General features: G+C 33.5%; 3 protein-coding genes across 4 annotated transcripts; all 3 read right to left on the minus strand.

Moving 5' to 3' along the window:
* Positions 1–1,380: 1,380 nt before the first annotated feature.
* Positions 1,381–5,960, minus strand: LOC110645221 (CASP-like protein 5B2). The gene is made up of 3 exons (XM_021798291.2): positions 5,482–5,960; positions 2,884–3,016; positions 1,381–1,805 (listed from the first exon to the last, which is right to left on the minus strand). Exons 1-3 carry the CDS (start codon positions 5,610–5,612, stop codon positions 1,605–1,607), a joined length of 465 nt encoding a protein of 154 aa, XP_021653983.1. The 5' UTR covers positions 5,613–5,960; the 3' UTR covers positions 1,381–1,604.
* Positions 5,961–7,812: 1,852 nt separating this feature from the next.
* On the minus strand, positions 7,813–15,459 carry LOC110645217 (delta-1-pyrroline-5-carboxylate synthase). Its single transcript, XM_021798285.2, has 20 exons — positions 15,172–15,459; positions 14,696–14,767; positions 14,496–14,599; positions 14,111–14,213; positions 13,763–13,924; positions 12,684–12,961; positions 12,451–12,601; positions 12,133–12,297; positions 11,870–11,947; positions 11,465–11,554; positions 10,804–10,890; positions 10,599–10,685; positions 10,393–10,489; positions 10,199–10,302; positions 9,964–10,039; positions 9,015–9,165; positions 8,829–8,897; positions 8,539–8,605; positions 8,384–8,454; positions 7,813–8,153 (listed from the first exon to the last, which is right to left on the minus strand). Exons 1-20 carry the CDS (start codon positions 15,232–15,234, stop codon positions 8,009–8,011), a joined length of 2,220 nt encoding a protein of 739 aa, XP_021653977.2. The 5' UTR covers positions 15,235–15,459; the 3' UTR covers positions 7,813–8,008.
* Positions 15,460–17,615: 2,156 nt separating this feature from the next.
* On the minus strand, positions 17,616–21,890 carry LOC110645220 (uncharacterized). Of its 2 annotated transcripts, XM_058133618.1 has the most exons (6): positions 21,608–21,890; positions 21,009–21,048; positions 20,803–20,889; positions 19,332–19,497; positions 18,203–18,476; positions 17,616–18,108 (listed from the first exon to the last, which is right to left on the minus strand). In XM_058133618.1, the coding sequence occupies exons 1-6, from the start codon at positions 21,659–21,661 to the stop codon at positions 17,917–17,919; spliced, it is 813 nt and encodes a 270-aa protein (XP_057989601.1). In that variant the 5' UTR covers positions 21,662–21,890; the 3' UTR covers positions 17,616–17,916. The 2 variants fall into 2 exon arrangements, with proteins under 2 accessions (XP_057989601.1, XP_057989600.1); XM_058133617.1 differs by lacking the exons at positions 21,009–21,048; positions 21,608–21,890 and adding an exon at positions 20,331–20,412 and having other exon boundaries at positions 19,332–19,496; positions 20,803–20,904.
* Between the last annotated feature and the right edge of the window lie 1,093 nt (positions 21,891–22,983).

The following is a 22,983-nucleotide window of genomic DNA, read 5'->3' on the forward strand; positions in this document are numbered from 1 at the left end:
GGAGACGTGGGCATATATAATCATGGACACATAAGGGTCCCAAATTGATTGCTGTGTTGGTCTTTTAGTGCCTAATTCGATTTCAAAGAAAAGGCAGCTTATCAAGGGTTAATTGCTTGTCTATTTCCATACTTAAATCAGTGATCACCACTGATTTCAATTATGTGGATCTTAATCATCAGCTCACTCAGTCAAAACTTAATCCTTGAGATAATTTTATTTCAACATGTGATCTACCAAACACGGCACTCAAAGTTTATTGCAATTCTTAATGGGTAAAATACAATTGGAAGGTCAAATATTGCAATCTGACAATTTGATAATCATGCTTAAGGCAAATAAAATATGTAATTCCTAGGTGTGTTTTATTTTTCTTCTGCTAAGGAAAAAAAAATAATAATAATATTGACAATGCACAACTGGACAATTTAGCAGGTAGTGGATAGGGAATGGTCTGAAAGATCCATTTGGAATCTTGACTATGGATAATTGCAAAGCTTCTTTCAAATTTTAATAATGTTCTCACAAGCATCAGCAATTTCTCTTTAGACCCTCAAATTTTCCAATAATTTAGAGGGTTTTCCAAGTAAATAATGCTTTAATTAGGAGGTAGCATTGCAAATATGAGTCTTTTTAACTATAGACTAGTTGAATTATTGCTTTCATATGTTTGAAAAGAATCTTGATCCAATGGTGTCATCTCTTATCAAAGGCACATTAAAAGGAATACAAGATTACAAGGTATCTATGGGTATAATTGTAGAGGCACCATAACAAATTTGAGTCTTTAGTGCATTAAACTAGTTTAATCGTAGTTTGAAGAATTTGAATTGAATGTTAATGCAATGGTGATAGCTTCTGCCTCAGGCTACCCAGAGCCTGAGAGCCATAAATAACTACATTATTCTTTGGCAACTTGCATAGCAAACTAGTTGGACAAGGATATGTTGAAATTAGACTGCCAACCACACTAGAGGTTAGAGGTACTAAGTGGGTAGGGTGACACAAAGTGTCAAGACCACTCTGCAGGTCACCTTCATTTCTATTTTCTACCTCAACCTTAATCCATGCAGAAGCTAGGCAACAATCATTCACTAAATTCAATTTGCTTTTCACATTCTTAAATGGACAACTACATATCACAGACTAGCATCAAGCATCACAAGTACAATGCTTTAATCAAGAAACAAATAGCAGGGGGTTCCGTGTCTCTAAACCTATCCTTTGCTTCTTTATTATTGTTTTTGGGTTCAGGGTACAGGGAGGGGGAACTAGGGAAGGAAGGTTTTCAAAAACTTGACAGCCAGTTTTACTAATTACAATGGTGTTTTCCTTATTAACAAAATTTACTTTCAATCATCGATGTAGAAGGAGCAAATGGAGCAGCAAAACAATGTTTCTTCTCTCAAATTTTCTCAATCTTCAGCTTGTCAAAACAGGCTGTTGCAACACAAGATAGCAACAAAAAATATGGGTTGGCCTAAGAAACTTGCTATTAAAAAGGGATAGTTCTGACATTTCCAAGAAAAACAGATGTGTTCCAGAAATAACAATATTTACTAGGTAAAATGAAGAATATTGCAATGTGGTTGATGTTGATTAATTCATACGTTAGCCAAAAGCCAAAACATAATATGAGAAGATATAGCAAGGAGGAACCATGAGATAAATGCCAAAGCAATGGAGATTTGGAACCTGCTGCATGGGAAAAAGGGCGGTCTGTTGCAGTAATGCAAGTCTTTTGTGTACAAAACTGTTACTCCAGCTGATGCACACGCAGCTGCAAGTGATAGAATAGATGTAACCTGCAATAAGCAATCATTGCAAAACCATTTAGTTTATTATATGCATATTGAATAAGTAGATACTAATCTCAGATGAGGAACTTTGTGGGATAAAATTTTTTTGAAGAAGCACAATTGTTTAAATTAAAATCTAGCTCTACAACACTGTAATGCAACTAGATGAACTAGTACTGTGTAATTCAACCATACAAGAGAACTTGCAATTACTTGGAACAAAATATACTGTGTAACTTGCACATGAATTCTGAAATATCATAAAGAGGTTACGCAGCTATTTTTGACCAAAACTTCACTTATTCAAAAGAAAGAAAGACATGATAGAGAGAGCAACTAGAACAAGAAAAGGAAGGGACAAGTATAGGGCTTATGGACATGAGAGGGGAATATGGAAGAATGCCATTGCTCTGAAATCAATTAAAAAAACTTGGGGATTTTGCAAGCAATTCAAGAGTTTTTCTCATTGTGATATTTTCAAAAAATTCACCAATTATTTTCTTAAACATTATTGTAATGCGAAGAAAAAAAAAACCATAAAGTCAAATCTGCCTAATAAGTTCAATGCAATTGCAGTGACAGGTGCCAAAACTGTTCATATTTATACTTAGTTTGGACAGTGGTCCTTCCTGATCAAAGACAAATATCTAATTGAGGGGAGGAAAAGGGAGTCGATGACAGAGAAAAAGGAACTAAGAACTATAGGACTCATATATCCAAATCTGGCCTCACTCTTTCAAATCTCAAAATAAGGCTCTCCTACCACGCAGTAAAAACTAAACACCACACAACCCTAACAGCAATCAGCATGTATGATAGAAGATGAATGCACAGGGGTCATTTTCTTCTCATTCAAGAGTTTTATGCTTTTTTACACAAATTTAAGCTTTATTTAAATTTTTGCCTTAAGCTTAAAGTTTGCATAAAACATTTCACTCGGTAATACAATTTCCCTCAGCTATTTGATGTTATTTTTATTTAATTACAGTAGCAGCTGTTCCATCCTGTCAGTGATTAATGTATAGCCATAAACACAAAAAAATACATAAAGGAACAAACATAAGAGTAGAAGTAATATATTTACCCAGTCACCAACAACAAATAGGCTCACTAAGACAGGATTTTGCAGGTTTCTCTTTGATCTCAAAGCATGAAGATCAAGGCATGCAAGCCCAAAACTCCAGAGAACTTGAAGCCCCATTGACGCAATCAAATAGCTGAATTCAATATGCACATGTCAATATTGTAATAATACCACATAGAAGAAAAGATGCACTGTTTAGAACATGTACCAGAAGAACATACAAAAGAGAAAAAAAAATCAGCATGCATGAATAGCAGAGACTGCATTTTTAACAGATTTGAACATACATCCATGCATATATTTAGAATGTCATGCACGCTAGACACTAGTTTGTCTTCCAATGGCATCCGCAAATCTTAGCATTCCTCCTATATGACCATGTACATTAAACATCAGTTTTTTAAATGAAAAGCATACAAAGGAACAATCTTGGACCCCAAAGGCTCAGATGGGTAAGCACCACTAAAACAGGAAATCCTACCATTAAGAGCTTAACAGAAAACTACTTTCTACACTTATGGATAAAATAGATTTTATGCAGAGTTAGAGAAAGGAATGTAAGAGATAATGGAGGGAGATTAATGCAATTAATACCATTCATTAACATCTCAAAATGCCAGGGGGCTCCGAAATTAAGGTTGGGGACTCAGAAATTAAGGTTATCTGGCTAGCTGGGATAATAGAAGAATGACGAATATTCAACATTTTACGTGCTCAATTGTGCCTACATGTCCAGAACTCAGGCTACAACATGTAACCATATCCTATCGGTAACAACACCTAGATCATTAATCCAAACTGACACCCACAACCTACCACATGACCTCCCACAACATTGAACGTTCACACAAAGGAAATATATGGTGATAATTCTATTCTCAATTCAAAGTTATTGTTAAGTGGTTTTCTATATGAAATTCATATTCCCTAATGTATTTGGAATCACATTAATATGGATTCATTTCATTTGCAACTGAATTCCGTAAAGAATATTCATATATGGTATCTCACATTTTAACACATAAATATTTATTATGTTACAAAGCTTTTGTAAAAAATTTCAAAACCCCATACCCTTATAGAATTCATTTGCAAAATTTACCAATTCTGATAGAATTTAGGTATAACAAGCCTATTACATAAATAGAATTAACAAAAATTGAAGTTGCAAACAACTATGTGCAAATTAATTCCATAAACTTCTTATATCATTTGTTCACAATAAGCACTAAGGGTTCAATGAAAAACCAACGCTTGCTCAATTGTCAATTTGTCATCTCCTTTACTGAATTGAGCAACATTTAGAATATTGACTTGGAAATGCTGTGACATTAACTTAAAAATTACCATAACTAAAATGTTTTATGGATATCCATTAACTTGTGGTCATGATTCCTTCTAGGTCCCCTATCACAAAATAATATGGTTGTGCTTGGTTCTCAGTTTGCTAGATAAAGAGATCAATCCTTCCAAATATCAAATATCAATTGGGCTAGTGTACAACCCATAAAATTATGACATAAGAGAAATACTGCTCAACAGAGAAAATACAACATTAAAAGATGGTTAAATATTTATATGAAGCATATTATTGTTCTTCTCTCCATCATTTACTGTTGGTTCTGCCAGTGAATGCCCTACACTCTTCACAATTTGGAATTTCTATGTGGATAATGAGGCACAAGGAAAAATGACCATTTTCTATATTTTGTTGTAAACAGGGACAGAGCCAATGGTCATTTTCTACAACAGCTTATCAACTCCATTTTGACTAATTTTGAGTAAATTATTCAAATTGGGAAGGTTCAATACCATCATGATTTATTTCTCTGCAGTCCATGATAGGTAAGCTCATAGTTTGACATTACCTATCAAAACAGCCAGCTTGAATGTGATCCCATTATGGTCAATGGTGTATAAATAAATCATTGTCAACTAAACCCTTCAATTCTTATTAACGAGGGCTTTCTTCATGTGCATTAAAATTTTGCCCTTTTCATCTAACTCAAAAAAAAATTATCAAACGAAGAAAAGACCTATAATGAAGAGGCATCCTTCTCTAATGCAGAGTACCGATGGAGATTAGGAAAACAATATTATCCCATAATGACTAAAGAGGCAAGCATTGATCACAAAAATAGACCAAATCGCTGCAATCATAGCAAAACATAATAACTCATGGCCTCATTTTCTCTCTGAATCCCTCCATGTATTCCAACCAAATCAACTATTACCCTAAAACGACAGAGAGCCTATTCCAAATGAGTCAATAGAGATAAATGTGGGAAAAAAAGAAAAAGGGCTAATCATTCACTATTGTGATAACACATAAAACAAACATCAGGAGGCAAAGTCCTATGATGCCCCCTTACCCAGAAAAGTTATTGCCATTAAAATCTGCTTAGAGCTCAAATGACTTCACTCGTGAGTGAGAATTCTTAATTCTTAACCTTGCAAGTATCTTTTACCCACATTTCTCCATTAACTCAAGCAGAAACAACAGTGAGCTGCTTCCGAACTAAAATGTGTAGATCAGAAAACAGAATCATAAATGAAAAACAACATAATAATAATAATAAAGGATAGAAATGTAATTACCAGAAAGCAGTGGAGTTAAAGAATCCACGAGCAGAGACCATAACTCCTATTGAAGCAGCTGCAAAAGCAAACTGCCCAATTCTAAGTCCCAGCCCACTGACTCTCCCTGGACTCCCAAACAACTCCTTCATCTCTATCTCTAAAAGAAAGAAAGAAAGAAAGAAAGAAAGTTTCTCTCTCCAGAAAAACACCCTTCAACAATAGAATGAACAAGAAGGTCTTTTTTTTTTTTTTTAAGAAGGTATTGGGTGCTTTTCAGCTTGATCTTTTATAAGATTCCATGAATGCACCACCACCACCACTTTCCTGTGAAGAAATAAAAAAGGCTTTAATGTGAAAGTGGGATTTGCATAGATTTGGATTTGAGTTTCATTCTTACGGGTCTCTCTTAATTGTCATAATGGAATGTTCCTATATCCTTGAAAACTGACACTCTTGCTTTTTAATATTTACAATTATTAGAAAAAGGCAAACACTGATAATTGCTTCACATGCATGCCTTAGCCACTCTCTCTCTCTCTCTCTCTCTCTCTCTCTCTCTCTCTCACAATTCTTTTAAGCGTCTCTCTCTCATTATTTAGCTGCTCTTTTTGTTTTATATTTTAGCAGTAAACGCTGGCGTTTTGTATCGACTTCCAAAGGGCGCGTTATAAGACCATTTTTCTTTGGAAAATTTACTATTTAATTTTTAAATTTTGTAATTATTAACACATGAGTCATGTATTTAAAAATTAAAATATTTAATCCTTTATTATTACCACACTTATGATAAATTTTTATTTAGTTCTTTGGTATTATAATTATTTATAATTTTTTTTTTTAATTTAACAATTATTTATATTTTCATTCTTTAGTTTCGCCTTTTCATCTCTCTCGTTTATGTATCTCTTTTTTTAGGGGAAAGAGAAAATAAAATTATTATTAAATAAAAATTGAATGGTGAAATTATAAATAATTATAATATTTAAAAGTTAAATAGTAATTTATCTTTAAATACTATGGCAAAATAGATGAAAGATCTAATTGTGTGAAGGAAATAAAATCGGATAATTACTATTTAGAGATTAAAAAATAATTTATCCTTTTCCTCTTTTGTAATATCAACAGGAGAGAGAGAGATTTAGCAGTAAGGAGTAAAGCCCAGCACAACCACAACTTCCTGCATGAGTATAAGATCAACAAGGACAGTCGAGAGTTCTTGGGGTGGTTGAAGAACCTTCAGAAGTTTATTAAAGCATAAACCTTTTGAGACCAATTTCTTCTATGAATATACGATCAACAAAGTAATTCTAGAGGCCAGGAGAAGAATATTAGGTTGTGTTTAGTTTAAATAAATTTCACTAAATATTATAAAATTCATTTATAAATATAAAATTTTAATATTTAGTTTAAATAAAAAATTATTTAAATTTGTAATAATTAATTTTATTAATTTTATTACAATTAAATCAAATTTCATAAAAATTAAAAGAATTTGTAAATTAATTTTAATTAAACTTAAAATCATATATATTTCGAGTTATAAAATTATTCTCTTATTATATATTATTTTATTTTATTTTATTTATTTCAAACACAAAATTAATTTGAAATGAACAAACAAAGATAATCATTTGTAAATAAATTCTATTCTATCATTAAATTCAATTCATTTACAAATGGAATGATTTTTACTATAAAGTTGAACCAACCAGAGTCTTAAGAAATTCACAAAATCGCAAGTCTTTTTGGCCTACAAGAAATATCATGTTAACAAGCTTTTCACACCTTTTACCCATTGCCACCTATGATTGTTTTACTTTCCTAGTGAAGTGGACAACTCTGCTGAGGAAGTTCGTTGAACTCCCAGAACCAGTGTCATCAGTATCGTGAAGTATATGTTGGAGTGCTCTGGTATAGATATTCTCCCAAAGGTTACTTGTGTATTGAGCTGGCTTTTTTGGTTTTCCATTTTCAAATCGTTTCTTCTCTCAAACTTCAATTTCAAGTTCATTAACTTTAAGGGCAAGTAGATAATTGTCAGTATTTATATAACAATGATCTATTGCATCAGAGTGATTGATCAATTAAGAAATATTTGTTCCCTTTTCTGTCTCCTTTCTGTTCCTCCTCTTTTTCTCTCAACTTCTCCCATTGCTCATACTTTCTGAGTTACCAAACAGAGTTGAAGACTTCATCTGCCATATCATCTTTCTCTGTATTCTAATGCATCATCTCATATTGCCACATGAAAACAAAATAAACAAATAAAGAAACAAATGTTATGCGATGATTTGACATGATGCATTTTTGAAGAAAATATCACTGCTCAATGCATGAAAATGCAAATAATTTTGCTCTGCCAAGCCAAAAACTTTATTAATATACTGCAATTGAAATAAGATGGATATATAAACTGCCTAAGGAAAGATTACATAGTAATAGCAAGAAGCAACGGTGAGAGATGGACTTTAAAAGAGCACAAGAGAAGGACTACAGCTGAAATAAATGGAGGCAACAGCCAATGATAGAGGCATCATCCATATTTTCAGTGAATGCCAATGCCTCCACCATTTTCTTCTTTTTTCAGTGAGGGCGGTATAAACCCATTTGCTCGACTATAAGTTACGTCCTTGTGGGTATATATCACCCCTTTATCACCATCCACTACCTGTCCACTACCCCTTAGAATCCTGCATGTGTAATGATAAGAGCTTAGAATCAAATAATGAACAACTGACATCACACAACCTTAACATTTTTTTTTTGAAAGGATCATACAGCCTTAACATGGCTCCCTGGATTGCATATATTTAACAATGAGATGAATATAGAAATGAGTTTTCTATGTGAAGCTCAAAGAAACAATGGCAATAACATTAGTCATAAACTACGCAAATGAATATCATAAGCATATTTGTACCATCTTGTTGTTAGCAATCCTTCAACTCCAACAGGACCCCGAGCATGAATTCTACTCGTACTTATTCCAACCTACTCAGTCATTAATGTGAATCAACTATGAGAACCTTGAAGACTTCAATTGATGCCCAAAATAATTGTGAATATTTATTTTACCTCTGCACCTAAACCAAATCGAGCTCCATCACAGAATCTTGTGCTTGCATTATGAAAAACTGCAGCACTGCAAATGCAAATACAAAGAACATGACAGCTGTTTCATTTTAAAGAGCTAACATGCGGGTGATTTAGTATATAACAAATAATTTTTAAACAAGAGACAGATAGTACGACAATATCATGTTAAATATGGCAGTCCAGATAACTTGAAAAACAAGAAGCATGAGGGGTAATGAAATGAGAACATGAGACAAATTTTAAGCACAACAGCAATGACACATCCTTACCTGTCAACCTGATGTAGAAAAACTTCTGCAACATCATGATCTTCTGCTATAATACAATCAGTATGTGCACTGCAACAAGAGTAAGAAAGAATATGAACATCTCCAAATAAATCTTCTGCAGAACCATAACTGTTTTTACATACAAATGGTCCAAGAATAAGAAATATGACTAGTTATTAAGCGTGCCTTCCATGTTCATGTATATGATCAATGGCAGCATACACATCGTCAACAATTTCGATAGTGCAAGCCATGGAATTGTACTCGTGATGAAAAGAATGTGCTTCTGGAAGGTTCAGCTCCTTGCTTGCCCTTGGTCCCCCATACAAATTAACACCTGAAAAAGAAGTATGAGGGCCTTTGAATAATATTGGTACATAATATAAATTATTCATTCTAGAAGGTCAAGAGTCAAGCCACATCCAAGTTTCTAATACTTCTCATCCCTGAAAAATAATATTTTTGGTGGTGGGTATCAAATAGCTCAATTGAAAAGTTTAATAAAAGCATAACATTGTCTAGAATCCATTTAATCCACCCATTATAAGGAAAATAAACCTTTGATTATGCCATTATAAACATGCCTCATCATACAGTTATCCAGATTTCCTAAATTGAAATGTTGAAAAGGACAAAATAAAAATCTTAATGTGCATTCTTATTTCCAAAATATTTTTAAGTCTAAAGAACCGTCTCACTCAATAATTATTTCCATTTCGTAAGTGATTTTTAAGTAAAAGTATAAAGAAAAAGGTATCCCAGCGTGCATGGTAAGCACAGCAGAATATGGGAATGGATAGTATGGTACTTCCAGTGCAGAGAGTTGTACCCTGCATTGCAACTGCCTCCTCCATAAAATACGCAATTATTATTTAGTCCTACGAATTCATTGTTTAATCACTAAAATATGTCATATAATCATCACCTAATTCATATTATAAAATTGTAAGTTAACATTGCTATCCACTAACAAACTTAACAAAGTAAATTGATCACTGGTCTGTAATCAAGCTCACATGAATTATTACTATCTAAGGGTATTTTGAACTAAGATACATACTAATGGAATAAAAATGAAAATGAAGCTGAAAATAACAAAACCATGATGGGATGTTGCTCATAATGGAAACCCTACCTTCAGTGCGAAGATCAACTGTCAGATCATTTATGTCACCAGTCTGCACCAAATCCTTGTGGACAAGCAGTGTTTCCTGTGTATAGCAAAAGAATACCAAAGAAATGCGCCTAGTCAAGAACAAGCAAACAGCATTCACAAATGTGAATTTAGATCCACATATACAACTCATGGAAGTTATCAGCAATAAAATCATATTGAATATATTTTAAAAAAATGATGGATATAAAATTACCATTGCATTGCAGGCTGCTGGATAATCTACTTTTGCATCCAAGACAATGCGCTTAGCCATTTCCATATTGGCAGACTTATCAACATATACATGACAAATTCCATCTAAGTAACAAAATACAGTTTTACTATGAGATCCAGAATTGATCAAGCATCATACTGAGTATATAAGATTCCAAAAATGATCCATCTCACCAGCATGACCCAGAACAGGAATTTTAGTTGATGCTTTGATTTGAGAAACAAGTTTATTGCTGCCTCTTGGGATCACAAGATCGATTACATCATCAAGCTGATGCATTTAAAAAAAAAAAGACTAATAAATTTAGTTTCTAACCACCAATTATCATTCTCAAAGTCCACATGTTTTGCTATTTAGTTGGCTTTAGAAGAATACCCACCTTAAGCAGATCAGGAATTTCCTCTCTTGACGTCACCAGTCCAATAAGTCTTCCACCAACAGTATCTGGGATGGCTGCAGTGATAACCTGTAAATTTGATGGAGAAAAATAAAATATTAGACATGATTTTTTTAATTTTCAGACTTTTGCCAAATAAAACTACAGATAAAAATTTCCAGAAATAATCGTCGTGGAAGCACCAAACCTTGTGCAAAATTTCATTTGACCGCTTGGCCTCTTTTCCTCCTTTCAAGAGAAGCCCATTCCCACTTCGAATTGCCAAGGAAGATATCTATTGAAACCATAACAAGTTAACAAGAAGCAGAAAATCAAAGCAGATAACTTATAGTGTAAAACATGTACAAACAATAAGTTCTTTTACTTAAGAAACTCTTAGGTATCAGTACCAAGACTTTCAGGCAGGAGGAAAAAGTAGCCTTTAATTTGTCAGTATGAAGAGAATTAATATGCTGATAGATGTTTTAAATTTTTTAATACATTTTTTAACATATGTCGACCCTATTTATTATTGAGATCAACAACATAGCATCAGCATGCAGCCAGATACCCCAATCCACAATATTGCCTGCCAACTCACACACAAACCCATACATTCAGGAAGGAAAATTACAAGAATAAATGAAGATTTTCTTTTAAATAAGTACCAAATATAAGATCTGAATATTAGAATTTCACTTTAGCACGTCCTCATCCTAAGGCCAAGAATATAAGTAAATAGAGTTCAACCTATCGCATGATAATAAAGCATTTAAGTTCATTCTCATTGACAGACCCATTCGTCCTCATTGACAGACCCTATTAGCTAATGCAATGCAAATGATATTAAAAAATGCATTCTTATCTACCTGCACCAGCGCATCTGGTCGAGACTCAAAAATAATCAGAAGAACACCTAAAGGAGATGATGTCTTCTCTAAGAGGAGTCCATCAGCAAGCTGAAAACACAAAATTCATTAAAAAAATCATAAATCAATAAGCAACACAATTGGAAATCATGGTAATGTAGAAAGCTTATGGAACTAGTCCAGAACTGATTGCAATTTCACTTTATAAGAGTATTTCCCAATTGTGTACTGACTCATAAGTTCTTCACTTCAAGGCCTAGAAACGCACTTCTATTTCCAGAAATCATAAATTACCCTTTATAGATAAAGCTCAAATGTCTTTTGTCCCTTATCTTGGTGTGTCAAAATACCTAAAGCCTGAATGGAGATCCTTAAAATCAAAACCACAAGGATACAAGTGATTACCTCAGTTCTTTTCAAAATATGACCAATTGGATCTTCCATGTTTGCAAGCACACGAATTGAATTTGCAAGGCCTTTAATCTGTCATGGTAACAGATTTATCCCAAAAAAAAAAAAAAGATGAAATAATGGTTTATGAAACAAAGACATAAAAATAAATGGATCATTATGTAAAATAGCAACACTAATTTGGAAACAAATAACCTGGAAAGAAATCATAAGTAATAATGATTCAATAAAGCCAACTAAATCTAGCAATGTCTTGCCTTTCCAGGCTTTAAAGCCAGCCGAGATATTAAGGATTTTTCCAATCCAGCCTGTTGTGCAGCAGTAACATCAGCTTCATTTTCAATGTTGATCAGTTTTTCATTGGCTTCCAAGGCGTCAGCTATATCCAGCAAAATTTTTCTCCTATCTTGTGAAGACAATGCCTGCAAAGCAAGACTCTATTGTTGTTATGCTGCTGAAAATTAACATATTTGTATGCTAAAAAGTTAAGCAAAAGAGTACAATTTGCAAAGAAACAAAAGCTGCAACAGAATAAAACATTGTATATCCCTATATCAGGCATCTATTGTTGTTACCTGAAGCCGTCTGGAACTCTCCCTTGCGGCAACTGCCATCTCACGTGCACCAAAGTCTTTAACTGGGGCCCATGAATGTGCATCCTGATGAAAGAGGGTGCCAACACACTCTCCTCGAAGGACTCTAATTATGTTCTCAGGAGCATACCCACTTAAAAATAAGACAAAGAAGAAATCATTGTTTAATTTCCTTTGCCTTGAACCATGTATGACAATAGAAAATTGGAGTGTACCTGGTTATAACAACAGGGACACCAGCATAAGCTGCATTGACAGCAGCTTTTACTTTGGCTGTCATGCCCCCTCTTCCAACCCTAGACTTGTCACCAAAAGTAATTTCTCCCTGATGTATTTCCTTAATGTATGTATGAATCAGCTTGGAGCGTGGGTCACTAGGAGGGCCACTATAAAGACCCTCCACATCACTCAACAGGATGAGAAGATCAGCTTTTAGCTCTAAAGCTAGCAAAGCTGATAAACTGTCATTATCCCAAAAAATGCCAGAAGAATCCTGCATGAGTTCCCATGATCAGAACCATAAATACATATCACATTTGGTAAGGAAATAGTTTGGGTTGCAAGTGACGAAAGGGGTCAGAATCAAGATGAAATACCACAAGAATCCTGCATGAGTTCCCATGTTCAGAACCATATATATATATATATATATATCACATTAGGTAAGAAAATAGTATGGGTTGCAAATGACTAAAGAGGTCAGAATCAAGATGACATAAATTAATGCCTTGTATGTGAATAAAGAGACACAAAGATGGTGACTAAAACAAAAAATCAAAGGCAAGGAAAAACATGTGCTTGACATTTTTCTGGGCACAGAAAGAATAAATATGCTTGAATAAGTAGGAAAGAAATCATGAATTAGCCCAGAAGAAAGAAGTGGGGAAAAAGAGAAGGAAACCAAAAGCAGAAATACATTTCTTCCCTGCATAACTAATCTTCATGCACAAATTCACCGCGCGTAAACTGTGCAGCCATAGAAGGCATTAATGACAAGGTAAAGCATTCATAAAAAAAAACCAAATTATAAAAGTCTGAAGCTTTAACATCTCATAGAACCTTGTTATCTATCATGAACAATTAATGTCTCATAGAATTTGGCCCAATTAATAGTCAAAATTTTCTTAACTTTGATTAATATGATCAAGAATTGCATATTGGATTTGACAATGAAATAGTTATGAAATGGTGCAGCTAATTTATATAATTCCACATGCACATATGAACAATGTAAAACATAAATCCTGAAGAGGGAGAGGACAAAGAACAAAGGTTAGTCACATACGGTACATACCTCATATGGAGCTCTCCTAGTACTAACAGCATCATTTTCATTAAATATAGGGATAACCCTCAGAGCTAACAGTGATTTCACAGTATCATTAAGTTGCTTCCTAAACTCTTTATCCCTAAAATCATTATCGGTCACGAGAAGCTGTGCTGATGTCACGTCCAACTGCACCAAACAAACAGTATAGTCTTAAAATTCAAAATAAAACAGGATAAACAGTGAAGAAAATGTTTATTTAGAGAAAGACAATTACACTCATAAAGGGTAGACGATTAAATATGCAAATGCTCAGTGGAAAATTCTAATTAAAAATAGAATATTGATTCAGGTAAAAAAAAGAATGAAAGCCACCTGACTAAACAATGTATCATAAAGAGCCATCAGGCTGTTTTGTCCAACAGCTGCGCATGCCTTCCCATCCATTTCACGTTGTGGCTTTTGGAGGTCAGCAAAGCTGCAATTTACACAAGATGTTTTCAAGCATATATCAAGTTCAACTAGTTTAAAATATGCGGCCAGGAAATCATTTTATAATCTGTAGCTCAGGCAATTTTTTACAAAATAACAGAACGAGATTCACTCGCCTCCCACAACACACCCCCCGCCAAAACAAAATATCCAATTTTTATCATAAAACAATAAAACAGAACAACCACCACCATACCAACAATGACTAAACAAACTAATATACAGACACCAAGTTCAATGAAAGAAAAAAGGAGGCAAAAGAAAGAACCTGCTATTGACTAATGTCCGGTATCTTAGCCTCTGGCGACCAATGCCAACGGCACCTGATGACACCAAAATAACTTCATAACCTTCAGAGTTCAACTCTTTAATCTGCAATTGAAAGAAAAAGGGTCACCATATTAGCCTTTTAAAAAGAATCATCAGTCTGCATGCATAAGCAAAAAGCCAAAAACCCATTATCATTACCTGCTCACAAAGAGCTCCTAGTTTCCCAAGGGCCAATCTCCCATCGCTTCTAGTCACAACAGCAGTCCCAACCTTCAATAAACAAAGCACAAACTCATTAAATATACCCTAAAAAATTCTCAATCCGCATTTCCTTATAATCTGCATCAATTACAAAATATCCAATAATACAACATCAAAAGAAGCTCAGATTCCCATATACTAATAAACCAATTTCTAAAGATAAAGAAATAAATGAAAAGGTTATCACTTTTAAGGAGGAAAAAAAGAGCTGCAGAACCAAGGAGGAAAAAAAGAGCATTGAAATGACATGCAATGCAAGGAATGAAGTAGTTAACTTCCTCCAAGTAACATCATTTCTTCATTCCAATAAACACAAAACAAATCTCCTCAATTACGAATAGAATTTTAAGCAAAAGCAAGAAAATGGAGATACATAGGGAGAGAGAGAGAGAGAGAGAGAGAGGGAGAGAGACCTTGATGACAAGACGCTTAACGTCTTTGAAAAAAGCGCGAGTCCGATCCATGCCATCATTCATGGCGGAGATTCAAGCTTCAAGCTCAAAAAGAGAGAATTTAAGAAAAGCGAAGAGTAAAGTCGAGTCAACTCGGTCGATAATACGAGGGGACTCGGAAGTGCGAGAAACAGATCAAGACAATTACAGCTTGAAAAGGGCGTCACTGGTGATGAGGTGAAGAGCTGCTGAGAGAAAATAAGCGATTGATATAGCAGTCATATGGACCAACAAAACGACAAAAAAGTGGAGTCGTGTCCCGTCTTCTCGCTTGGGTTATATAAATAGGTGTCCACGTTATGATCTTTTTTTAATCATGAAAGTTAGTAATCTGTGTGTGATCTATGTTTTCACGTGAGGGCCTTTCGGCGGCTGGTTGCATCCACGAACAGAGCCCGTAGACCTCAGACACCTAGTGCCGTGGGTTTTTGATTCCTATGGCACTTGTCAGCGAAAGAAATTTGTGGCGAGATGAAGTTGCATCTGTGACCCACCAAGGTGTTCGTGTAAATGCCCAAGTGAACATTTGAGCTTCAATTTCAAAGATTATGTATGCATACCGAATCAGGTAAAAGTTCAATGCGTATACATTAAGTATTTGATGATTTGTTTGTTTGTTTTTGGTTAGGAAAATAACCTGCGTGCACAAATTTATCACTTGAATTTTTCATTTTTCTTATATACACTGCTAGAGTTAATAGATTGTGAAAGTGATGGCTGCATAAAGAAGACTTCTTATTTTCCTAAAGATAAAATTTTGTATTAATAGATGAATATGAGACACTCGTTTTTTTATACCTTGAGGTTGAGAAATTTTATAACAAAATTTATTTATTTATTTATTTCAAAATAAAAGTTCAATTCATAAATTTACAATTTTTTTTTATTAATTACATATTATTCTCACTCCCATATAGTGTGATTAATATATGCAGTTTTTAATAGGGTGTGCAAACGGTCGGTTAGGTTTTGAACCGAACCGAACCGATAAAATCAAAAATCAAAAATTAAAAATTTTAAAAATCGAATCAAACTGATTAATAAGAGAAAATCAAATCGAATCGATAAATATCGGTTCAATTCGATTTTAAACCAATCAAACCGAAATTTATAAAATTTTATATTTTTAACATTAAATCTAAATAATAAAACATAAAAACAAAAAAAAATTAGAAATCAAAACTTAAAAATCTTAAGGTTCGGATCGGTTTCTTTGATTTCGGTTCGATTTGATTTAATTCAATTTCTTATATATTAATAATTTCGATTCGGTTCGATTTTTTTTTATTTTTTATAAAAATAACTGAACCGAACCGATTAACCGAAATTTTCAAAATTATAAATCGAACCAAACTGATTGAATTTTAAAACAGAATCAATTGAACCGAATTGAATCGATTCGGTTCGATTTTTCGATTTAAACCGAAAACTGCTCTCCCTTAGTTTTTAAGAGGATCAGAATTTCAATTCCTAACCTTACCTGACAGTTAAATGACACTTTTACAAATTTAAAAGATATTTCTAATACTAATTTTATAATTTTTCACTAGTACCAAGTTGATAAATTTTTATCATGAATATGTGACCCTCAATTGTCAAGAACTTTCAAATTGATCACATGATTTCTGACCACTGTTGTAAGTTTATGACTATATTTCTCGCGCTAATGGTATGAGACTCAAGAAATTCTTCTCATTTGGTGGGTTTGGCTTCATATTTTATTACTTATTGACTTAGAAAATAATTAAAAAAAATAAAAAGAATTGACTATGTTTAGAAAATACTTATAAATTTACAGTCCAAGTGATTTACCCTCAATATTACTTTGAAAAACAATCTCTTTTGTAAAATTTGGCAGAGATATTAGTGTTAGGAATAGATGGAAAAGAAATATGGACATAGCTCAAGTGATGAAAACAGTCAAGTATCAATGAAGTTGTTTTCTGCATAGCAATCAATTTATAAGTTCTCAATCAGTTTGATCATCCTTGATTTTTAATCAGACTCAGGTATGCTCTGTCAGGTTCCTCAAATGCATTCTTGATACCCAAATCGTATCCAATAATGTAAAATCTCAAGTTCAAAACATAATATGAACTTGATTCGAAGAAAAAATTTTTGATTTCGTAGGCTTGTCTATGCATGCTGCCCTTCAGATGATGGGCTACACAAATAAAACATGGGAGTCTTCATTGATAATACCTTCCATGAAGCAGCATGCTTCTGTTTACCAGAGAGAGGAGGTACACATTTTGATGATGCTCAGACAAATTACTAGAATTTTTTTTAGAAATGAAAACATCACTCCAGTTCTTTTGTATATTTACACATATAAGTTTAAGTGTGGAAATATTCAAGCTAACAGAAAAGAGTTATAGTCTGGAATAAAAAAAAATTGCAGTGTGAGTGTAAAAACTGAATTTTATCAACTGGCTTTACCCATCTACTTGCTTTAGTCTGCTAAATGCTATATGCTAAACCATATCCAAGGCATTCCAATCAAGTCAATTAGCAACTATAATAATTACCACTCGTCAAAGAAACACCTCAGTAGTTTTTTTTTTTATTATTTTTTATGTATCTGTTTCTTTACTAACTGCAGAGCAACTCGGACCATTAACAAAATCTGTAAGATTCTCATAGCCCAGAAAAATTCCTGAGGGTAGTGTTTTGTAGTCTGCAGACACACGTGGTAAGAATAAGGGCTTAGGGAAAGAACCAGGCCTTGATGAAGATTGCCAGGGCTAGCTGCAAAAAGAAGGCTGCAAACACCACTATTGTAAGATCATTCCCCTCAATACAAGACTTGAGGTTCACAGCAACAAAGCATGCTGAGTCAATCCCAGCAGCAAGTATAATGATCCAGTGGAGTATCTCGACTGGAATAACCAGCAGAATCTGAAAATATTCCATGAAGTATGAATGAGAAATGTTATTCAGAAAAAAAGAAAAAAAAAAAGTGTGAAACAGAGCAATGCTGGCACAGACTTACAGAGCTCAGAATAAAAATAAAGAGAGAGTAGCCCCACATACACCAAAACCGTATGAGGCTAGCAGTTGTTCCCAGATACTGAAGCAAGAAATAAAATGCCAATGGTACAACAATTGCATATCCATAGATTGCACATGCTGCTACATTTACATATCCAACATCAAAGCTCCAAGAAGCACTGCTGTCAGTGTGTTTCTGCATGAGGTAAGTGGCGCAATTTCCAAGAGAAGCTAGCACAAAGACCAATGTAGTCGAAATCCAGACAAGCCCATATCTAATACACGATAAAAATGATCATAAATTAGCCCACTGTATGCGCAGGTTAAATATGTCACACATTGTGTTGTCTTCGAATTGATTACATTGTTAAAGCCCAACTATTTAGACGCACTGCTTTTCCCCATTCTACTCATGAATCTAATTCTCTCTTGATTTTTATTCATCCATCGGGTAGCACAGAGTGACTTGAAACATGCAAGAAAAGGCACCATTGGAAAAGCAAAATGAAAGATCTACAGCTTAGTAAGCAAACTAAAACCTGGAATCTAGAGTTCCAGATGATGTAAAGCTTTTATGGCTTCCATTAAAAGGGGAAGGTAGAGAGGGCCCTTAGGAAAAGAGATACAGAGACAGAGGAAAAACAGAATCTACTATTACAAACTCACAAATAAAGCACATTTAGCCTGCCATTGCCACCTCACTCTTTTCTTCTTTTCCATCTGTTCTCTCGTCATTTTTGTTACAGCAACTTCCACATGCCTCAGATAATAACAATTAAAAGAAAATAATAAAACTGTCCTGTTAAGTTTCCTGATCAATATTTCAGATTTCAAATAATTACGTTTCAAGCTTTCAAGTTAATGGAAAAGTGAAGAACAGCCATCTTCTACGCTGACAGCATTGTTGTGTATATGCTTTTGATGTCATGCCCACAAATCCTCCTACCAGATCATAAACTTATTCCTTCCCCCTCCCCACCCTCCCTTCTCTCAACAATAGTTCATCCAACTTTTGGATCAAAATAACATAAGTACATGGAAATATGTTGAAAAAGAAAAAAGATTTTCTAATATATGAAAAATTTTTAATCTCAAGATACTGGACAGAGCAGGGAAAAAGCAAAACTTACAGATCAGGGTTCGCATCAATCTTGCTGAAAAAATCCCCACCAACAGGATAAAAAGAGCTCATCATTCTGTTTATGACAACGTCTGTATCCACATTGAAATACTGTGTGTATGATGAAACACTGAATACCCCTTTCCAATTGTTAGGTGGTTGTTGCTCAAATCCTTCTGCACAAGATGAGATGTTAAATAGGAGCAAGAATTAGTAACATGCAGATGAATGCAACAGAATATGCATCACCAATAACTTATGTGAAATTGTACCACATCAAAACAAAAGATAATGCATTTTCACTCTCCTTCAAAGCCCCTCACAATGCTAGTCAAATTCTCATTAAAATGCTCAGACATTCCTATTCCATACATGCATTAATACCTACGTCATTGAAGATCAATAAATAAATAATTAAACAAGAAAAGGTATACCATAGATCTGGATAGGAAAAATAGGAATTTCACAATATTGAATATAGGTAATAGCAAGTGATCATCCAGAACTATTATGTTCTTTTACAACGATGATTTCTATTTTTAAGATCATTGTTTTTTTATGAAATAAAAAGATGCCATGCATCATTAGTTTCATCCTCCTATTAACTAATATCTCTATTGTATTTTATCTTTCTTTTTGTTTCCGCTTGGGATTTATTTTAAAGGAAGAAAAAATTATATGGCAGCCCCATTTTATTTAAGTAAAAAATAATTCCCCAACCTCAAACTGTGAAAAAAAATCCAATGTCCCACTGGACAAATTATTATTTGCACTATGAATATAACCTCTACATTTCTAAGCCTCATCATCACTAGGCAAAGAAAAACCCGCCCACCAATTTCAGGTATTCTCTTTGAACCATCCACATAATATAACATTTGTGCTCTTATCAACTTACATCTAGACCCATGTTTATCAGTATTGCACCGAACCTATTAGGCATTCTCAATCACCAAATTAAGACAAAATATTTGGGTAACTGAAACAGGCTATAAACCTAGGATACATATCTCTTTTAGTGATGATGTAAATCTTACAAATTGAGAAGGGGAAAATATAAGAATGGCATTCCTCATTTACAGCCACAATACCTATAAGCATATAGTTATGCTAAGTAAAACTAAATATGATGGGAGAAATTCTTCAATAGTTTCAGTTTTCATGAATTTCACCACAAAGATGATGTTATCAGGCCATTACTTTTCATGTTTCCAAGCAAGTCATTGTTTGCATATTGTTTTTGAGAACCTATTTGCTTACACATAACAAAATATATGACCAAGACTCAGTCTCGGCTACCTCAAGGTAGAAATTTTATTTTGGAAAGTAAATTACAAAAATATATTATTGATCCACAAAATGATTCACAAAAAGTCAATAATAGCGAGAATTGCCAAGGATAAAAATAAGAACATAACCAAGCTTAATAATCCACAATAACACATTCAAAACCATGGAAATAAAATATTTAAACACCATACCCGGTGGACTTCGAAGAGTTTGATAACCCCGGCTGCTACCTCCTCCATTATTATTTGATAGGAATGTTTGCATATTTGCTTCAGGGACTGCACATAAGTTCATAAACAATTTTTATTTCAAATTATTAGATTTTTGATACCGGTTCAATGTGATCACTAGCTAAACAATTTTATCCGAACAAATGAAAGAAAGAAAACACTCATACCTTCATACGTGATGTTACTTTTTTCTTCACTGACCACAGCCTATAAAGCAAGGAAAAAAAAAAAACTAATCAAATTATCTACAAAACAATATTAACAAAAAAAAGATAAATACACCAATCTACTTTGTATCACCAAGCTTCATGAACTTCACTTAATCCCCTTGTTTGGAAACAGAAATTTACAACAACACAATCCAATTGATTTCTTTTTTATTAATTCTCATATGTGGAATAAAAGAATTCAATAAAAAATTTTTCATTTTAAAAGAAATAGAAATCAAAATTGTGTGAGAATTTAATTATCCATTTAAAAGGCTCTAATTAAAATATTTCCCACAAAATTCCATATTTAAGCATTGCATTACCATTAACCTCAGTCACATTTAAACTCCCATTCTTACAAAAGCCAAAAAGCACCGACTTCTCTAAACAAAATCAAAACTTTACCAATTTTATTTCGATGATGCAATTGATTAGGATCACCTCTACTTCAAAATTATACCCCAAAATGCCAAACAAAAAAACATATATAAACACCAAAAAAAATACATTGAGACATGAAAATCAATCATAATCAATCCTAAAAAACCGGTGCTTACAGGAACAGAGCCCAGTAAATGGCTAGTAGGAAGGTTGCTGTGAGATTCCTCCATGGACGTAGTCAAAGATCCAGCACAGAGACCTTTTTTCCTCCTTTTTAGACTTTAGAGAGACATTGCAAATTACTAGTAATAGAAAATAGCGAGAAATTAAGAATTTTAGGAGTAGATTACAGAATTATGGTTTGGAAAATGGAGTCCACAACCGTTGCCTTTTCTTAGTTTGGAAGCGAACTGAACAAGAAGACGAGGGAGGACTGACTGAGGAAGGAGGGACGTTAGCGTACAAGCTCAACTTTTAGGAGAGGGAGTTGGCTTCCACGCGCCAGTGAAGCGTCAAGAGCTTTGTCGTTTTGCTGGTTCCGCATCAGACTTTTTATGTTTCAACTTTCGCCTTCAAGCTCCGGCGCTGCACGCACTAAGGATAATCATGGGCTGGAATTTGGGCTTTTAATCCAAATTTGGGCCGAATTTGACCCGAACTCAAAACCAAAATCACAGAACTTGTTTTCTCACCCTTTATCTCAAAACCCAAATTTAAGGGATGAACCCTTTAGTCCTTTTAAACTTTAAGGGTAAATATCACGGTGATTATTTAATTTTATGAATATTTTTATAAAAATTATTAAATTTTAATTTTTTTATAAAATTTATTAATTTTTAATTTAATTTTATAAAAATTATTATAATCGAAAATTAAAAATTTTCATATTAATTTGTTGACTGGGTAATTATTTTATAAATAAAATTATACTTTTTATTAATTTTTAAAAAAATAAAATAAAATTCATAAAACTCATTCAGCTACCTCCATCTCTATCGTCTCTCTTTTTCTTTGTATTTTCTCTACCAATAATCACTAATTATTAATTTTATTTATAAAATAATTGACAAATCAATAAATTATTTCGAAAACTTTCAAATTTTTGATTATATTAATTTTTATGAAAGAAATTAAAATTCAATAACTTTTATGAAAATACTATAAAATTGAATAAATGCGTGTAATAATTAACCCAAATTTTAATGGAAATATTTTCTTAATATAGGGCAAGGCATGGCTCTGATCATGAAGGCACAACATTGCAAAGGAGGAGGAATTTAAAGAAAAAAAATCAAATTAAGAAGAAGCTTGAAAATGCTACTGACACAAATTAAGAAGAGCTTTATGTCAATTTTCTTCTAAGAATCGATATTTTGAAATTTCATCGTTCCTTCATCCATAGACAGCCATGTGCTTCCTTGTCTTTGGTAACTTAGTTGGATTATGCAAACCATTTTGCTCTTCAATAAATTGAGCAGCTGTTTCGGGCCCTCCTTTGCTCTGTCCAGAGCCTAATGTCGACCATACAGATGGGCGCTTGAAAGTGCTTGAA

Source organism: Hevea brasiliensis, chromosome 14, assembly GCF_030052815.1.
Source record: "Hevea brasiliensis isolate MT/VB/25A 57/8 chromosome 14, ASM3005281v1, whole genome shotgun sequence".
NCBI lineage: Eukaryota > Viridiplantae > Streptophyta > Magnoliopsida > Malpighiales > Euphorbiaceae > Hevea > Hevea brasiliensis.